The sequence below is a fragment of the Trichoderma evansii genome, assembly GCF_050947405.1.
Source record: "Trichoderma evansii strain SZMC 28006 chromosome Unknown GGI43scaffold_41, whole genome shotgun sequence".
Taxonomy (NCBI): Eukaryota; Fungi; Ascomycota; class Sordariomycetes; order Hypocreales; family Hypocreaceae; genus Trichoderma; species Trichoderma evansii.
Window position 1 is genome coordinate 41,036 of NW_028145165.1, and position 14,066 is coordinate 55,101.

Genomic DNA, 14,066 nt, shown 5'->3' on the forward strand with positions numbered 1-14,066 from the left:
GATGTTTGCTTGTTTAGTGTACAAGAAGCGAATGTAATTGTTTCTTAATAATGGATCAATGTATCATGGGAGCTCAGTCCATACCGGTTGTCTTTTTTCAAAGGTCTTCAAGCATGAGTCCTTATTACTTTATATGTAAGTCATATGTATCATAGGATTCTCTCCCCTTTCCATTTCGACTGATCCCAAATGAGGATCTCACATAACAAACCTTGAATCTTACAGAATCGCGACATCGCTATCGGAGCGTCTCGGGAGCGTCTCGGGAGGTTTAATCAATCTAAAAATGCACATCCGAAAGGATGAGATAACACAAAGGCTGGCTGCAAAAGAATCGCTTATTGAAGACATGGTCTATGCGTGGCCGGGAAGTTTTATTATTACTATATTCGCACTGTATTTTCTAGAATGTCTGCTGGAGCTAGAATGGTTTCACAAATAAATATATAAAATTATAAAAAATATTGTATACTTATAAGTAAAGTACTTTTTGATATTAGAGGTTTACATATTAAAACTATGTATCTATAAAGTATGAATACTTGATTATCACTAGATTGATTTTGGCTAATGATAATTCATACTGTTTGGCCAGGGCGTACCGATGTCCTAAATAAGCGCAACCAACCTTCGTCCAGGTAATCAATGATGAGCCTTGTATACGAGCGATCCTACATATTAGCCAGCTAACCTGATTGCCTCTCTAGTGATACACAACAGTGGAGAGGCCCACATGTATTTTCTGTAGCTCTTGTAATCTAGTTGGAGTGTAGTCGGAACATTTCTACAAGACTGTTTATACACTAGTACTTTCGGGTAAGCTGACATCTCCTTGTCAAAAAACTTGGATTGAGGATCAAAATGGTAATATAATGAAGTTTATCTCTTTCTCAGTGGCTTTTACAAAGTATCTATAAACTTGCTTGACTTTGAATACTCTGTCTCTTTAATATATAGCTAGTAATAACATATTTTACTATCAATAGTAGCACCTAATAAGTTACTTAGAAATAATCTTTTAGAATAATTATTAGCTGCTATAATACAATATATATTAATATCTTTTAATAATTATATTATTTATAAGTATTATAAAACCCTATTAGCTAATTCAATATGGTAATCGCAGAGGATGTAAAGTATAATTATTTTTTATATATTTATATAATATTTTATACTAATAATGTTTTTTTTTTAAAAAAAATAGTTTCTTTTTATTTGAATTAGCCAGCTGATAAGGTTTCAGACAAGTTGCATCAGGGCCTTGCAGAGTATCATTTTACTAGACGTACTGCTAGCGCCAGCCGGGAGCTTCGGTAATCCAATCGGAGCTGCAAAGGTCCAGTCGGAGCTTCGGAGGTCTAATCGGAGCTTCCATCCGGCATCTACATGCAACCCCTAAATATTTATGAAAAGTTAACTAGTTTCCCTACTCTTTCTGCAGAACTAGTAAAACAGCCTACCCTACACTTCTTATAATATTTAAATACTTTTATTTATAAATAATCTATATTAGATCTCTATTTATTAATATCTTATAAATTAAAGCTTTTATAAAGCTTTTATAAAGCTTTATATATTATTTTCAAAACGAAGGATCGACTACAAAAGAAAGGCTTGAGGCTAGGACCAGGGCCACCCCTGGCACACAGTATAACTGTTTTTTCCTATCAAGGCCTAGGGCCGGGCCTGCCAATACAGCGAATTTGAAGCTGCATTTGGCCTATTTTCATGATCTTCATTACCCTAACAGGCCTGTATCTCATTTTGCAAACTGTATGTATTTTCCTCGGAATTTTGCCGCCTCCGTGTACTGTGAAGCAAATACCTCAACCTTATACGTCAAGCTATTTGAAGGACAGCCAATCTCATTAACCTTGCTCCCAGCCTCGCTAGTGGCGTTGCTGCTAGCTTTCTTGGTAGAAATCCATTCTTTTTCGACTGGCCGATGCTCTGCAGCTGCAACTGCAGATGTACTGCTGCCGACGTACTACTGCCAATATTATTAATATCTCTAGCAGTTTTTCTTTTTCTTTTTATCTTCAATGTTGCAACATAAAGTCTCGCTTTTGTGTAGCAAAAGATGCAGTAGATGAATTCCTTCTTGATATTTATTTCCTCTCTTGGAGAATAATACTTATGGAATATCAGTGAGAATTGTTTAATAAGAGATTAGGGCTTATTTATGGAGCTATTGACATTCGCTTAGGGATAGCTTACCCGGCATCCAAGCAAGTATATTTTAAATATAATAAAAAAAATTTAAACTTCATAAATTCAATAGTAAATCCAAAAAAAAAAAAAAATCATATGCTTTTTATTAATATATTATTAAATATTTTATAGTTTAAATGTCTTTAAAAATGCTCATTATATAAGTCTATTATTATAACTATAAATATTCAGTTATTTTCTAGTGCTCCTCTTGATAGTGTATATAAGTATCTATATTATCCCTCCTTAAAGATATTGTCTTTGTTTTCCTTATAGCGTTTCTAGCTCTTTATTATATCTTATCCTATCCAAAAGTCTAAATTTTTTAACGATACTAAGAAACAGAAAAAAGTCAATAGGAAGGTAGCTCTAACTGCATCAGCCATCTCGCAACCTCCCGAAATAAAACCTTGTTATTATTGTAAAAAGAAAGGCACTCAGCGTTTAGCTTCTGAAAAAGATTCCAGTCGTGGCTCAGAATGCGTGAAATATTGTAAGTTTTACTGTAAAACTTTTGATACTGCTCAGCAGTCATTATATATTTCCCGTCGTCGGGAACAGTTGGATAGTGAGGTAGAGGCTGCCGAAGAGGAGGTAATGTTGCTTATAGCAAGATCGCTCATCTTCGCAAGCAGCGCAAGGATTGGTTAGAGAAAGTAGCACGAGCAGTATCTTCGCAAGCAGCGCAAGGATTGGTTAGAGAAAGTAGCACGAGCAGTATCTCGCGGCATTGATAATTTGGAGGAATTGGAGCGCGTGGAACAGGGAATGGAAAACCGCAACCTTGAGGAGGCAGCTCGATAGACCGCGTTGTTAGTGCCTAGTTTGACTGCTGCCGTCCCATTCCATCGATGGCGTTAATTGGTTTGTTATTTCCACCCCTAGAGCTTGGTAGTATTCCTAAAGCATCGCCTGGGCGCGTTTAAAATTATCAAGAACCCATGTCATTAAAATATATTATACCTTTTCTAGTATATAAAATATTATTATTATTCTCCAGGTTTTTATTTAATTTTAATTTTAATTGTAATTTTAATATTTAATTTTACATTTTTCTACTTCATTTTAAATAATTATCTCACTTATAATTAAATTTCTTATTTTTCGTCGCATGCTAGTGCTTTTTCTTATAAGTAAACCTAGCGAGACATATATATTAGTGCTAAAATCTACCTCTGTTGAAACTTTTTCTTGGCGGTGGAGGTGGGGCCTGAGCTCCACAATCGTAAACGCCTATAAAGTTATTATAGAGCGAAGCATCTGGTAGGGCCTTGTAAGGAACGCCGTATGATATACGATAATCGATACATCTCTGAAATACAAGAGCATGCAATGCTACATAAATGTGGATGCAACAATATTCATCACGTGACCTCAGTCAAAAGCTTAACTAGATTCGGGAATATACAAACTCCGAGCCAGGCTGAGCTTACGCTGCAATGACAAAAACGCCACCTTAGCCCTGATTTCCACGCCACTGCAGGCTACAACAAACGCCGCTCATCGCCTTCAATGAATACTTCAGGTAGCGAGCCGCAGAAGGCGCAGGGAGAAGCTGGAAAACGCGCGCCCAAAGCCAACAAGTCATGTCTTCCCTGCCGCGTACGCAAGGTCAAGTGCGATGCCACTGTAATTGGCCTCCCCTGCAGCAGCTGTACCAGCAGGCAGTGCGCTAAGGACTGTGTGCTACATGTCCGTAAGGGTCGGTCCAGGTAAGTGATTTTCTGCTAGGATAGCTTATGGTTCTTTATTCATCAGGGGCATGCTAACATTGATGGGGCTCATAGGAAAGTAATACACGTTTTACCAGCTCCTAGCAATGTACAAGTATGCTTAGGATTCTCCCAGCTGCTTTTCCCACCCCCCTTTTCTTAAGCTCCTTCGACGATCCTTAAGAATTACCACTAACCTGTTAACAGACCAGACTCTCCCCGGCTACATCCCACAGTAGCCAGTTAGACAGCCTTAATCAATCTAATCAATTAAAACAATCAAGACAATCTTCCACTTCCGATCATTCGGACTGTCAGAACCCACCTCAGACAGAGCCAGACCTGCTCTTCCTTAATATCCTCAATGACGCAGTGAAAGAAACTACAGAATCAAGTCAACATCACACCACCTCCAATACCCCCTATCGTTCAAGGCCGGAAGAGAGCTTTACTCCTCGGAACTGTCTATGGACCAAGCTACCCCAATTGGACGATATTGACAATGAATATCTCGCCAAGAAAGGTGTCTTTGACCTACCTCCTCCGCAGCACTTGTAAGACAATCCAGAATCCTCCACCTCCACCTTCTTCCTCGTCTTCACTTTACTCACAAGCAAAAACACTAGAGATACCCTCGTTAAGACATACTTTGATCACGTCTGCACTTTTGCTCCCGTGATTAACAGAGCTGATTTCATTCGCGGCTATCAATCCGGCGATTGCTCTTTGTTCCTGCTCCTCGTCATATTGACACCAGCCAGCCTCCATGCGCCAGTAGAGGTGTTATCCGCCTGTGGCTTTGATAGCCGCTCCGCCGCTCAAGAGTCGTTCTTCTCCAAGGCCAAGCTGCTTCACGACTTTGCCGCCGAAGATGACCCGTTGTTGATGCTGCAGGGATCCATCATCTTGTGCATGGTGATTCTCGACCATCCCACCGACCGGGACTTTAGCTACTGGTTCCATAATGCGATCCGTCTTGCCACCAAGCTTGACTTACGCGACACGTGCGTTTCCCACTCTTGGACTGTGATACCTGTGATACTAACTGCCTACTGACTCTCCGATAGGTGTATTCGAGAAGATAAACCCCGTAAAATTATTAAGTTGTACAGAAGGATCTGGTGGACTCTCTATGTACGTCCCCTCTTCTCGTTGCCATTGTCTATTCTCCGTGCTTTATGCTTACTATTGATACGTAGTTTTTAGACATTTTCAACGTCTTTGTCAACACTAGGCGCTCGCGACTACTCGAAAACACCTCCGCGATTAAGCCGAGGACAGAAGATGACTGGGAAGCTGAGGATGTCTCGGGAGCATCATCCGGCTTGCTATCAGCGGTCACGCCTCAGCAAAAAGCCTTGCCTGTTGCCCTCTGCGAGTTGTCTCGAATATGTGCGTGTTGGTTCTATTTAATTCTTTGTTCTTATTCCTTTTCATTTTCATTTTACTTTTCATTTTCAATCTGTACTGATACCATAAGTATGACTAACTCTATTTAGTCGGACAGTGTTTGTCCATCGTGATAAACAAGCCACAGCAAGATCCTCGCCAAATGATGCACCCACTCGATACATGGCGCAAATCTCTCGCTACCAAGATGCACGTGGGTCAGAATACTGGAACTGATGTGTACTACCTGGATATACAAGCCATGAGCTACAGGTTTGAGTGCATCTTGTGTCGTCTGATACAACGCCGTTTGCAGCAGTCCCAACATGCGGACTGGAGCGAGTGGGCAAAGGAGCGACTTCGGTCTGGCATTCTGGAGTTGGATATGATTTCCATGAGGGTGTTGGCGAGTGGTACACTTCAGGACTTTCCTATGCCTTTGTAGGTACCCTCCATCTCTTCGCATTTCCACGTATTTCAGACATACTCTATAGAACGCACTAATGGAACTAACAAGGGCATTATCAGCATAACCACAATAACTGCGCTGCTCGCTCTACACATCGAATCGGCCCTCGATCCAGCCGAGACAGACCTCGTCCGTTCTATGGCTCGAATATCCATCAGCCAGACAATGCTTGTTCTTACCCAGGGAAGAGAAATACCCGCACTGAAAAGAGCGCTGCCGGTATTTGAGGAGATTCTTGCCAAGAAAAATCTATACCCGGCTCAACCCAACATTGTTGGTCAAGTACCTGCGCAGTCGCAGTCACAAGACAATGGCATGGCGGATGCTTATACTTCGCCGAATACACAGATCAATATAATTCCGTCTCAACTAGAGCAGGGTGAGAATAATCTATCACTCTATGGCGACTTCCTAGGACTTGATTTCTTGGATGATTGGAGGTTGGGCAGCTGGAATTCACTATTCGATGTTGACATGGAATCCCAAGAACGAGTGGAATAGAGGCAGAGACAATTATCTAGCTGTAACAATAACACAACCTGGACCATTATAGCAATCATCCTGTTTGGGTTTTATTTTCTCAAATACGATCAATTTATGTGGTAAAAACTATGTTCAATATGAAAAATGCGCACGGCCAGGTGGCTCAAGTCCGATTGATCTCCTTCGATCTGATGGGAGACAAATCTTATCCTCGGTCAAGTTTATCTAGTACACACTTCCAAGAAGTCCATTACTTTGCAGAATAGACAGATGATGGGGACCAATGTCTGATACTTTGGTACATCCAGTCAGCCCCATGCAGATTTTGAACTCTTTGATGATGATATCCAGGCCCAGGCCTACGCCGGCAGAACCATTATACTAATCAAAAGCAAATTAGATCAAGCACACGACATTGCATGAGAAAAGAATATCTTTTCTCCATACAAAGGGTAAAAATAATGAATGGTCTTACTGCTAAGCCCCAAATGGCAATTCTTCCTCCAAAAACAAAGTCCGCTCCAAGGGCGATGGCTTTGAAAATGTCCGAGCCACGGTAGACGCCACCATCCAAGGCTAGAGGGATCTTACCCTTGGCGAGTGGCGCAACCTCCCGAAGGATGTCGATAGTGGCAGGTGTGGTGTCCAGTTGCCTACCACCGTGGTTGGAGATGATGATACCATCCACTCCATGTTTGATGGCATTCTCAACATCCTCTTTGGAGGTGACTGCAACAGTAACGTGATTCGGTTAGTACGTGGGATAGTATACATGATGAGGGTCGATGTGTTATTGCACAGTATAACTGACCTCCTTTCACCCAGAGCTTAAGGTCTGTCTGGCTTCGAACCCAAGGGATGAACTCTTCCCAGGTTTCAGAGGCACCTAAAATTAGTTCATAAGAAAGCTGATTCAAACAACTGCAAGAATGTTACATGACACATACTGACGGAGATTTCACTTGGTTTCACATGTTGTGCGACGACGTTAGGGAAAGTCGCGCCGGGTGGAATAATACTCCAGTTATTGCGCTCATCCGCCAGACGTCGGCCATACATGGGAGCGTCTACGGTCAAGATAACGGCGTTGTATCCGGCGGCTAGACACCGAGTGGTTAACAATGGTGTATTGCAATTTTTAACCATCCAATTAGGGCATTGGGCCTACCTTTGGCTCGGACGAGTAGGTTGCTCAAGATCTCGCGCTTATTCAGCGGGCTGATGTGAATCCCGTATGGCGTAGAGCCATCGGTTCTCTGGGCCGCAACATCTTCCAGAGAGTCGTTGGACAGGAGAGAAAGGACCATAGGCACGTTGTGGGCAGCTGCGGCCTTTGATGTACCGATCTCACCATCTGCATGGATGAGTCGATGCATGGCACTCGGAGCAAAGCCGAAGGGTACTGCGGCCTTCTTGCCCCACAACGTGGTGGTCATGTCGATGTTCTCGACATTGCGCAGGACTCGCGGCCGTAGAAGGTACTTATCGAATGCTGTTTCGTTCCAGCCGAGCCTACAATCAATCATATTTAGGGAAAACAATCCATAATAGTGTTAACATCCTTTGGAGAGGAAAGGAAACACGCACGTCAGTTCATCCATGGCACCGCCATTGTAATAGTCTGTGTTTCTCCGGCATTAGTGTTACCACGCAGACGCATCCTGGTAATAAATCTTAAGCGCACCTTGATAAGACTGTGACAGTTTCTCGGATCCTGCCTTCTTGAGGTCTTTGATGCAGGCAATCTGCTGGTCTTGTGTATTGGAGGACATTTTGCCGTGGATTTAGTTCTTCTTTGCGATTGCTAAACTTTTAGTGTGTGGACTGCGGATATTGCTTCAAGGCTGACGACTGGAAGACCAACTATTTATTTCATTCACATGGGCTTGTCTTATATTCGGGCAGTGGCCCAGGATAAATGAAAATTGTCATGATGAATCCAACGCAAATTTGCTGCGGCCATGCCTGCTCTGGGTACATCCTATGTGGAAGTTGGTCCAATCGGATAGAGCTATACTGTAATCAGGCCATTCCTCTGGGTGTGCTAAAATGAAACTGTCCCTCAAAGAGGAGCAAGCATGTTCAATTACAGTCAACCTGTGCTAGATAAGCTCTATATCGGATACTTTGAATCGGATACATTCGGTAGGTGGACTTAGGTGGTGCGTTACGAGTGTACAGATAACCTGATCAACGCTAATCCTTGTTACCTGTAAGTTGTTCTGTCTACAAGGGTATATGTATTAGGGTATCAAGGGTGATTTTTCCTTATTATTATTCCGTCTATTCAACTGACAGTGGCTTTCTTAGTTAAGCTCAAAAATCAGCTTATGTAATTAATTTATGCATATATGGAAATGTATTTTAATACAGCCTACCCTATAAACTAACTGTAAAGACCGGTTGGCTTCTAAGCTAACTGGGCTAACTAATTATTCTGGATCAGAATTCACTAATTAATTATAAAAGGTAGCTGTAAGCCAACTGTAAGATATAAAGTCAGTTAAAGAGCCAACTACAAAGTCAGCAATATTATAAAGCTACAACATATCAAAGTTTTGTTTGTTAAAAGAAAAAAGAGAGAAAAAAGACTATCACCATAAAGAGATTAATAAGATTATACATGAAATGTATAATTTGATAGAAAATTAAAGAGACTGCTAGTAAGGCTTCTGGGATAACACCACCTTGACAATCGGATATACGATCTACCCTTGTGGGCCGAACAGCTTACAGCTAACAAGGGCTGGCGTAGATCAGGTTGTCAGCTCGCTCGTGTGGTACAGGATTGTAAATTCGTTACTAATTTAGTTACTGAAAACGAAGGTCTTAGTAACGAAACGAATTTCGTTTTTCGTTTTTCATTTTATACATAGCATTCGTTTTTTATTAATAAATTAGTTACTAAAAACGAAAAAACCCAAAACAAAACAAATTAGTTACTAATTTCGTTTTTATAAAAAATATAAATTAAAAGCATTTATTTATATTATTTTATAATATTATTATTTATATATCTAATTTTTAGCTTATAAAACTTATAAATTATTTTATGTAGAAAAAACGAATTTTATATATAAAAAACGAATTTAGTAACGAAACGAAATTGGTTTTTTAGTAACTAAAAACGAAATTATTTATTAGTAATGAAACGAAAAACAAAAAACGAAAAACTAATTTTATAACCCTGGTGTGGTACGACTATACGGAATATGTGGAGCCGTTCAGGGATGCGTGTGTGCCGGCTCCCAGGCACCATCCTGCAGGGTAAGGCTCCGAAAGGATGCATACTCAACCATCAATTAAACAACCCTCCGAATGACACATGGACTAGATGCAGGGACAAGGACTATGTCGATCACGCTACAGCCACGTGGGCTCATCCGTGCCGCGCCGAGCTGCAGGCTATGTGAGCAGCACCTCATTGGGGTACGTCGCAGTGCCAGCCATCAACCTCGCAATCCTGGCAGATATTCTTACGCTAAGCCTAACTAATCAAGCAACCCATAAACTCGAGAGTAAGGGAAACATGATAGCTGCGTAGGTAGGCGAGCGGAGGCCCGGAATAGGACCTAGACGGCGTATTACTAGGCCAAAGCCACGGTTGGTGGCGAAGAGTAGTCTAGCGGAAGCATCAAAGAAGCACAATAATAGCCAGCTAACCGTTGCAGCAGACCAGAGAGCCTCAATCACCAGCCAAAGATTACTGAAGACTGAGAAGAGCATAGACTACTCAGCCACCGGGGGAGGAAATATAAGAAGAGGAAGGGCTTCAAGGTGAGTACGGCGGAACAAAGGATCTGTATTATATGATCGTATTAGTGTATCTACGTACTCGTGTATTTCAATTGTAAAATTATAAGTTAGCGATGTTGCTAGCTCTAATTCTTACTTATACGATGTTTTACATAGACTGCGATAATTAGCCTGTGTTAAAATCATAACCGGAGACTGAGCAGTTTGGTAACAATTTGAATAAAACTGAATGTAACAAAAGTATAGGCTTCTTTACTCAGTAACCCCATTGGGCCAGCCAAGTCTCAAACCAGGCAGGAGATACAGGGGTCAACTGGGCAAAGACAGAACTTCGTGCCAAGCCATTGCCCACAGCCCAGTTCAGTGTTGATGAAGGTGCCTTGACATCATCATCATTCGATGTTTCGGCCATCGCCCGGAAAAAAGACAACAGTTTAAGCCCTGTCTGCGCTCGGCTTGCCGTAATCTGCGAGGGAGTCGTCCCGTTCTTCTTCTCCATCTCTTGGACGATCGTCTCCTCGGCCTTCTCCAAGTCGTCTAGCCATTGGGAAAAGGGAACAACTTGCACCTTTTTCGACGACAGAGCTTTCTCTAGACGAGCCCGTACTGTTGGTAGCACTGAATCCCAGCTGGCAATTCGCGGGTTGACGATATTGTAATAGGTTTCCACTTCCTGGCTACCGCCCATTGCTTTCGCATCCGAATCGATTAGCTGGCCCATGACTTCGGCCAACAGATCGATAGGAATCCAGTCAAGGGCCGTAGCGCCGCCCAGATTCGCGGGTAACTTGCCGAGGTATGCTGAAGCGTCTATGATCTATTTAATGGATCAGCACACATTTTTGGCTTGGAAAGGAAGAAGAATTGGAGAAATAAAAGTCAACTTACCGCTGGGACCCAATCCCTTCGAGTCCATATGCTACCTTCCCCGTGAGTTGCGACGGGTCCTCCAACTTGGCCCACGCGCAGAACCGAGAGACGCAATACACCCGATTGGGCGGCCTTGCTGAGTAGGTGCTCAGCCACGAGCTTAGAGGCACCATACCCGTTGATGGAGGCGTCTAGATTTGTCAGCCTAGTTTCAGGCACAGGGCCCAAGAGGTGTGAAGGCCAGTTCATAGCACCACTGATGGACGAGACGAAAAAGAAGCGAATCTTGTGCTGAGTCTCTGTGCAGATGCGGACTAGGCTTTGGAGCCCAAAGAGCTGTGTCTCAAAGGAAGACAAAGGGAGATTGAAGTTGACTTCCCATGCATTGTCTGCCAATATCATTAATCAGTCATTTTCATAAGGGTATGCTGGATGAGCGATGCATATAACTCACGAATTATGGTTGTTGCTTGGTCTTGAATCTCTTTCAAGTCCTCCTTGTTCATACCAAGAGCCTTGGATGTCAGGTCCATCTGCACAAACCGGACCTTATACTTCCAATTCGAGGATAACCCCTTCGACTTGGCTATCTCGACCTGTCGACGGGCCGCATCCTCCGTGCTGCTGCGGTTCAAGCACCAAACTTTGGCAACGCTATTGTTCTTGCACAGAGCATCAAGGAGATACGACCCGATGGCGCCCGTCGTGCCCGTGAGGACAACGTATTGCTTTGGCTCCCGAGACAATGTGAAAGACGGAAAATGCCTGGTAATTGTTTGGGATACGGCCCTAGTACGAAGGAGGTCTGCTGAATCTGTTTCTCGGTGTCCTTGACCGGAACCCTGTAGTTGCGCCCACAGCACGTGTGCCAACTGGGTCATGGAAGGATTCGCATATATCATGCCGGGGTTTATTTGGATGGGAAAGGAAGAAAAAGAAGAGCTGAGCAGTCTTGAAAGTCGGGTAACTTGGAGTGAGTCGAAACCGTGTACGAGAAGGTTATCGTCATCTTTGACCAGTTCGAGTTCCAATCTTGGCGACACGATCTGAAGGGCTTCCCGGATGCCAGCATGGACAGTCTCCTCGCTGCTTCCGTTGATCTCTAGGGAGGCCACTGGCAAAGAGGATGAAAGCTCTGAGCTCTCCAAGTCTTTGTAGATGTCGTCAAGCTCTTTGGAATAAATCCGATCAATACCATAGCGTGCAACCGTACCCTTGGGTGTGCGCGGAAAGGGTATGCGCACAATTCGGACAAAGTTGCGATGAACCTGGGCAAAGGCGGGCAGAGTTTTGTTGATAGTCTCAATGGCTGGCCACACCACTTCCATGATCTCAAGGTCGGATGCCTCCAATCGATCCTGTGCCGGATTGAGCAACGCAGCCGTTTGAAAGCGACCCTGTCCGGCAATGTAGACGGCGGCCAGCCAGGGGTGGTGAGCCAACTGGAATTCGGCCGCTGCAGGGTTGAACTTTTCTCCAGTTGCAAACACGACGAGGTCATCTTTGCGCGTCTCGTACTTGTACAGCTCAGGGATTGTCGGGTGGCGCGAGTACAAATCTTTGGTTTCGTATAAGTCCAGCTCGGGGAACGTCAGGAAGATGGTCTGGGTGGCTGCCAACTCCTTTCTCTTGACAAACACCAACTCAAACAGCGTATCCGAATAAGGGCGCATCTCGTATCCGCAATCCGGATGGAAATGGTAATACGCCCACTCATCTGGATGCGTAGTCACGGATGGAACGACCAGGCCCTCGGTCATACCCATGGTCTGCATGATAGGGACACGGGGGTTGATGATATTGCCCACAGGAGGCGGAACAGGGCCGCCGGAGGACGTGACAAACTTGAGTTTAGCGAGCTTGTTCAGGATGCGAGGTGTGTTGGCAATGTCTATGAGAACAAGGGGCGACATAAAAGCTGAGTCAAGATCAATGTTGTCGAGCGTCTCCTCAATCACATTCTGCATGACAGGCCCAGGTGGTGGAAAGACGACGCTGAATCTAAAGAAAATGACACAGAACAAGCTAAAACTCAGACCAGCAGCCTAATAATGTGAAACACCTCCCAGTTAGCCGCTGGCTTCTTCCATTTTCACGAGCATAAATACGTGTAGAGACACTTACATGGAATAAAGGCAGTGCGTTCAGCATTTTCGTGCCTGACCACTCTGCCAAAGTGGGTAACTTTCCTTGGATGCGCTTCATCCCGCCAAGCGCATCACCGGAGGAAGCGGCCGCCAGTGTGATCGGTATTAGTCGTGGTAGGCCAGTCGAGCCAGTGGTGTGAAGCAGGCACAAAGTATCATTGCGTCCATCCTGCCATTCCTTCTCATAGAGATACGGCTTGACAGCTTTGGGATCCAGGAGCTCATTCACTTCAGGCACTCGAATTAAGGGCAGCTTGATGAAGTCGAACTTGCCGACACCTGGCGTTGTAATCCAGAACTCACATCCAGACTGCTTGATCAGAGATAGATGTACTTCAGGACTATTCCGTGGTGAGGACAGGAGGACCTTGTCGAACGTCAGTTGTGGGAAGAGCAGCATTGGCAGGATGGAGATTATACCTTATTGCCAAGTTTTGTGGCCGCCACGACTAGAAGCAAATATCTAATGTCATCTAGAAAGTGCACAAGAAGCATCAATATAGGCCCTACAAGCAAGAAAGTTTTGTAGTGATCAGGTCCAGGACATACTCTGTCCAACGTAGCCTATTGTCTTGGGCTCTGTTCCCACTTCAGACTGAAGCCACCAACATACTCTATTGATGGCATTGGCAAATATACTTGTGGTCACCACGTCGTATCCTTGTGAAGGCTGGTTATTGCGGGGAGTATAGAAGAGTACTCGATCCGGTTCGTCTCGTGCAATCTTGTCAATCTCGACCGGGATCAGTCGTTTGCCGTAGGCGGGAGATGGAGACGCGGAACTCATTGTGGTAATTTGAAGATTATACAACAACCTGAATGACAGCCAAAGCTATAATATATATAGTTTGGAAGTTCTGGGTGCTACTTGCGGTCTGTTTACTGTTAACCAGTTTTGGACTACGATAAGATCTCAGTTTTTAAAGCCAAAGAAGAAGCAAACCAGACGCTAGAGAGAAGATTTAATGAAACACTGGAAGTTGCAAAAGATTTTTAATGCATGGTTTTGAAGACAACAACTTGCGT

At 43.7% G+C, this 14,066-nt stretch overlaps 3 protein-coding genes across 3 annotated transcripts; 1 reads left to right on the forward strand and 2 right to left on the reverse strand.

Annotated features, from left to right (window-relative positions):
• The first annotated feature begins 3,527 nt into the window (after positions 1–3,527).
• On the forward strand, positions 3,528–6,753 carry GGI43DRAFT_418893 (uncharacterized protein). Its single transcript, XM_083207597.1, has 8 exons — positions 3,528–3,926; positions 4,002–4,041; positions 4,134–4,480; positions 4,553–4,930; positions 4,994–5,060; positions 5,126–5,318; positions 5,426–5,756; positions 5,844–6,753. Exons 1-8 carry the CDS (start codon positions 3,727–3,729, stop codon positions 6,283–6,285), a joined length of 1,998 nt encoding a protein of 665 aa, XP_083055216.1. The 5' UTR covers positions 3,528–3,726; the 3' UTR covers positions 6,286–6,753.
• On the reverse strand, positions 6,493–8,039 carry GGI43DRAFT_388866 (FMN-dependent dehydrogenase; the record flags this gene model as incomplete). The annotated part of the gene is made up of 7 exons (XM_083204121.1): positions 6,493–6,648; positions 6,743–6,996; positions 7,079–7,153; positions 7,215–7,367; positions 7,436–7,779; positions 7,855–7,888; positions 7,952–8,039. The coding sequence occupies 7 exons, from the start codon at positions 8,037–8,039 to the stop codon at positions 6,493–6,495; spliced, it is 1,104 nt and encodes a 367-aa protein (XP_083055217.1).
• Positions 8,040–10,279: 2,240 nt separating this feature from the next.
• Positions 10,280–13,827, reverse strand: GGI43DRAFT_432370 (uncharacterized protein; the record flags this gene model as incomplete). Its single annotated transcript, XM_083209555.1, has 6 exons — positions 10,280–10,840; positions 10,912–11,282; positions 11,348–12,938; positions 13,018–13,407; positions 13,461–13,513; positions 13,590–13,827. The coding sequence occupies 6 exons, from the start codon at positions 13,825–13,827 to the stop codon at positions 10,280–10,282; spliced, it is 3,204 nt and encodes a 1,067-aa protein (XP_083055218.1).
• Positions 13,828–14,066: the final 239 nt, after the last annotated feature.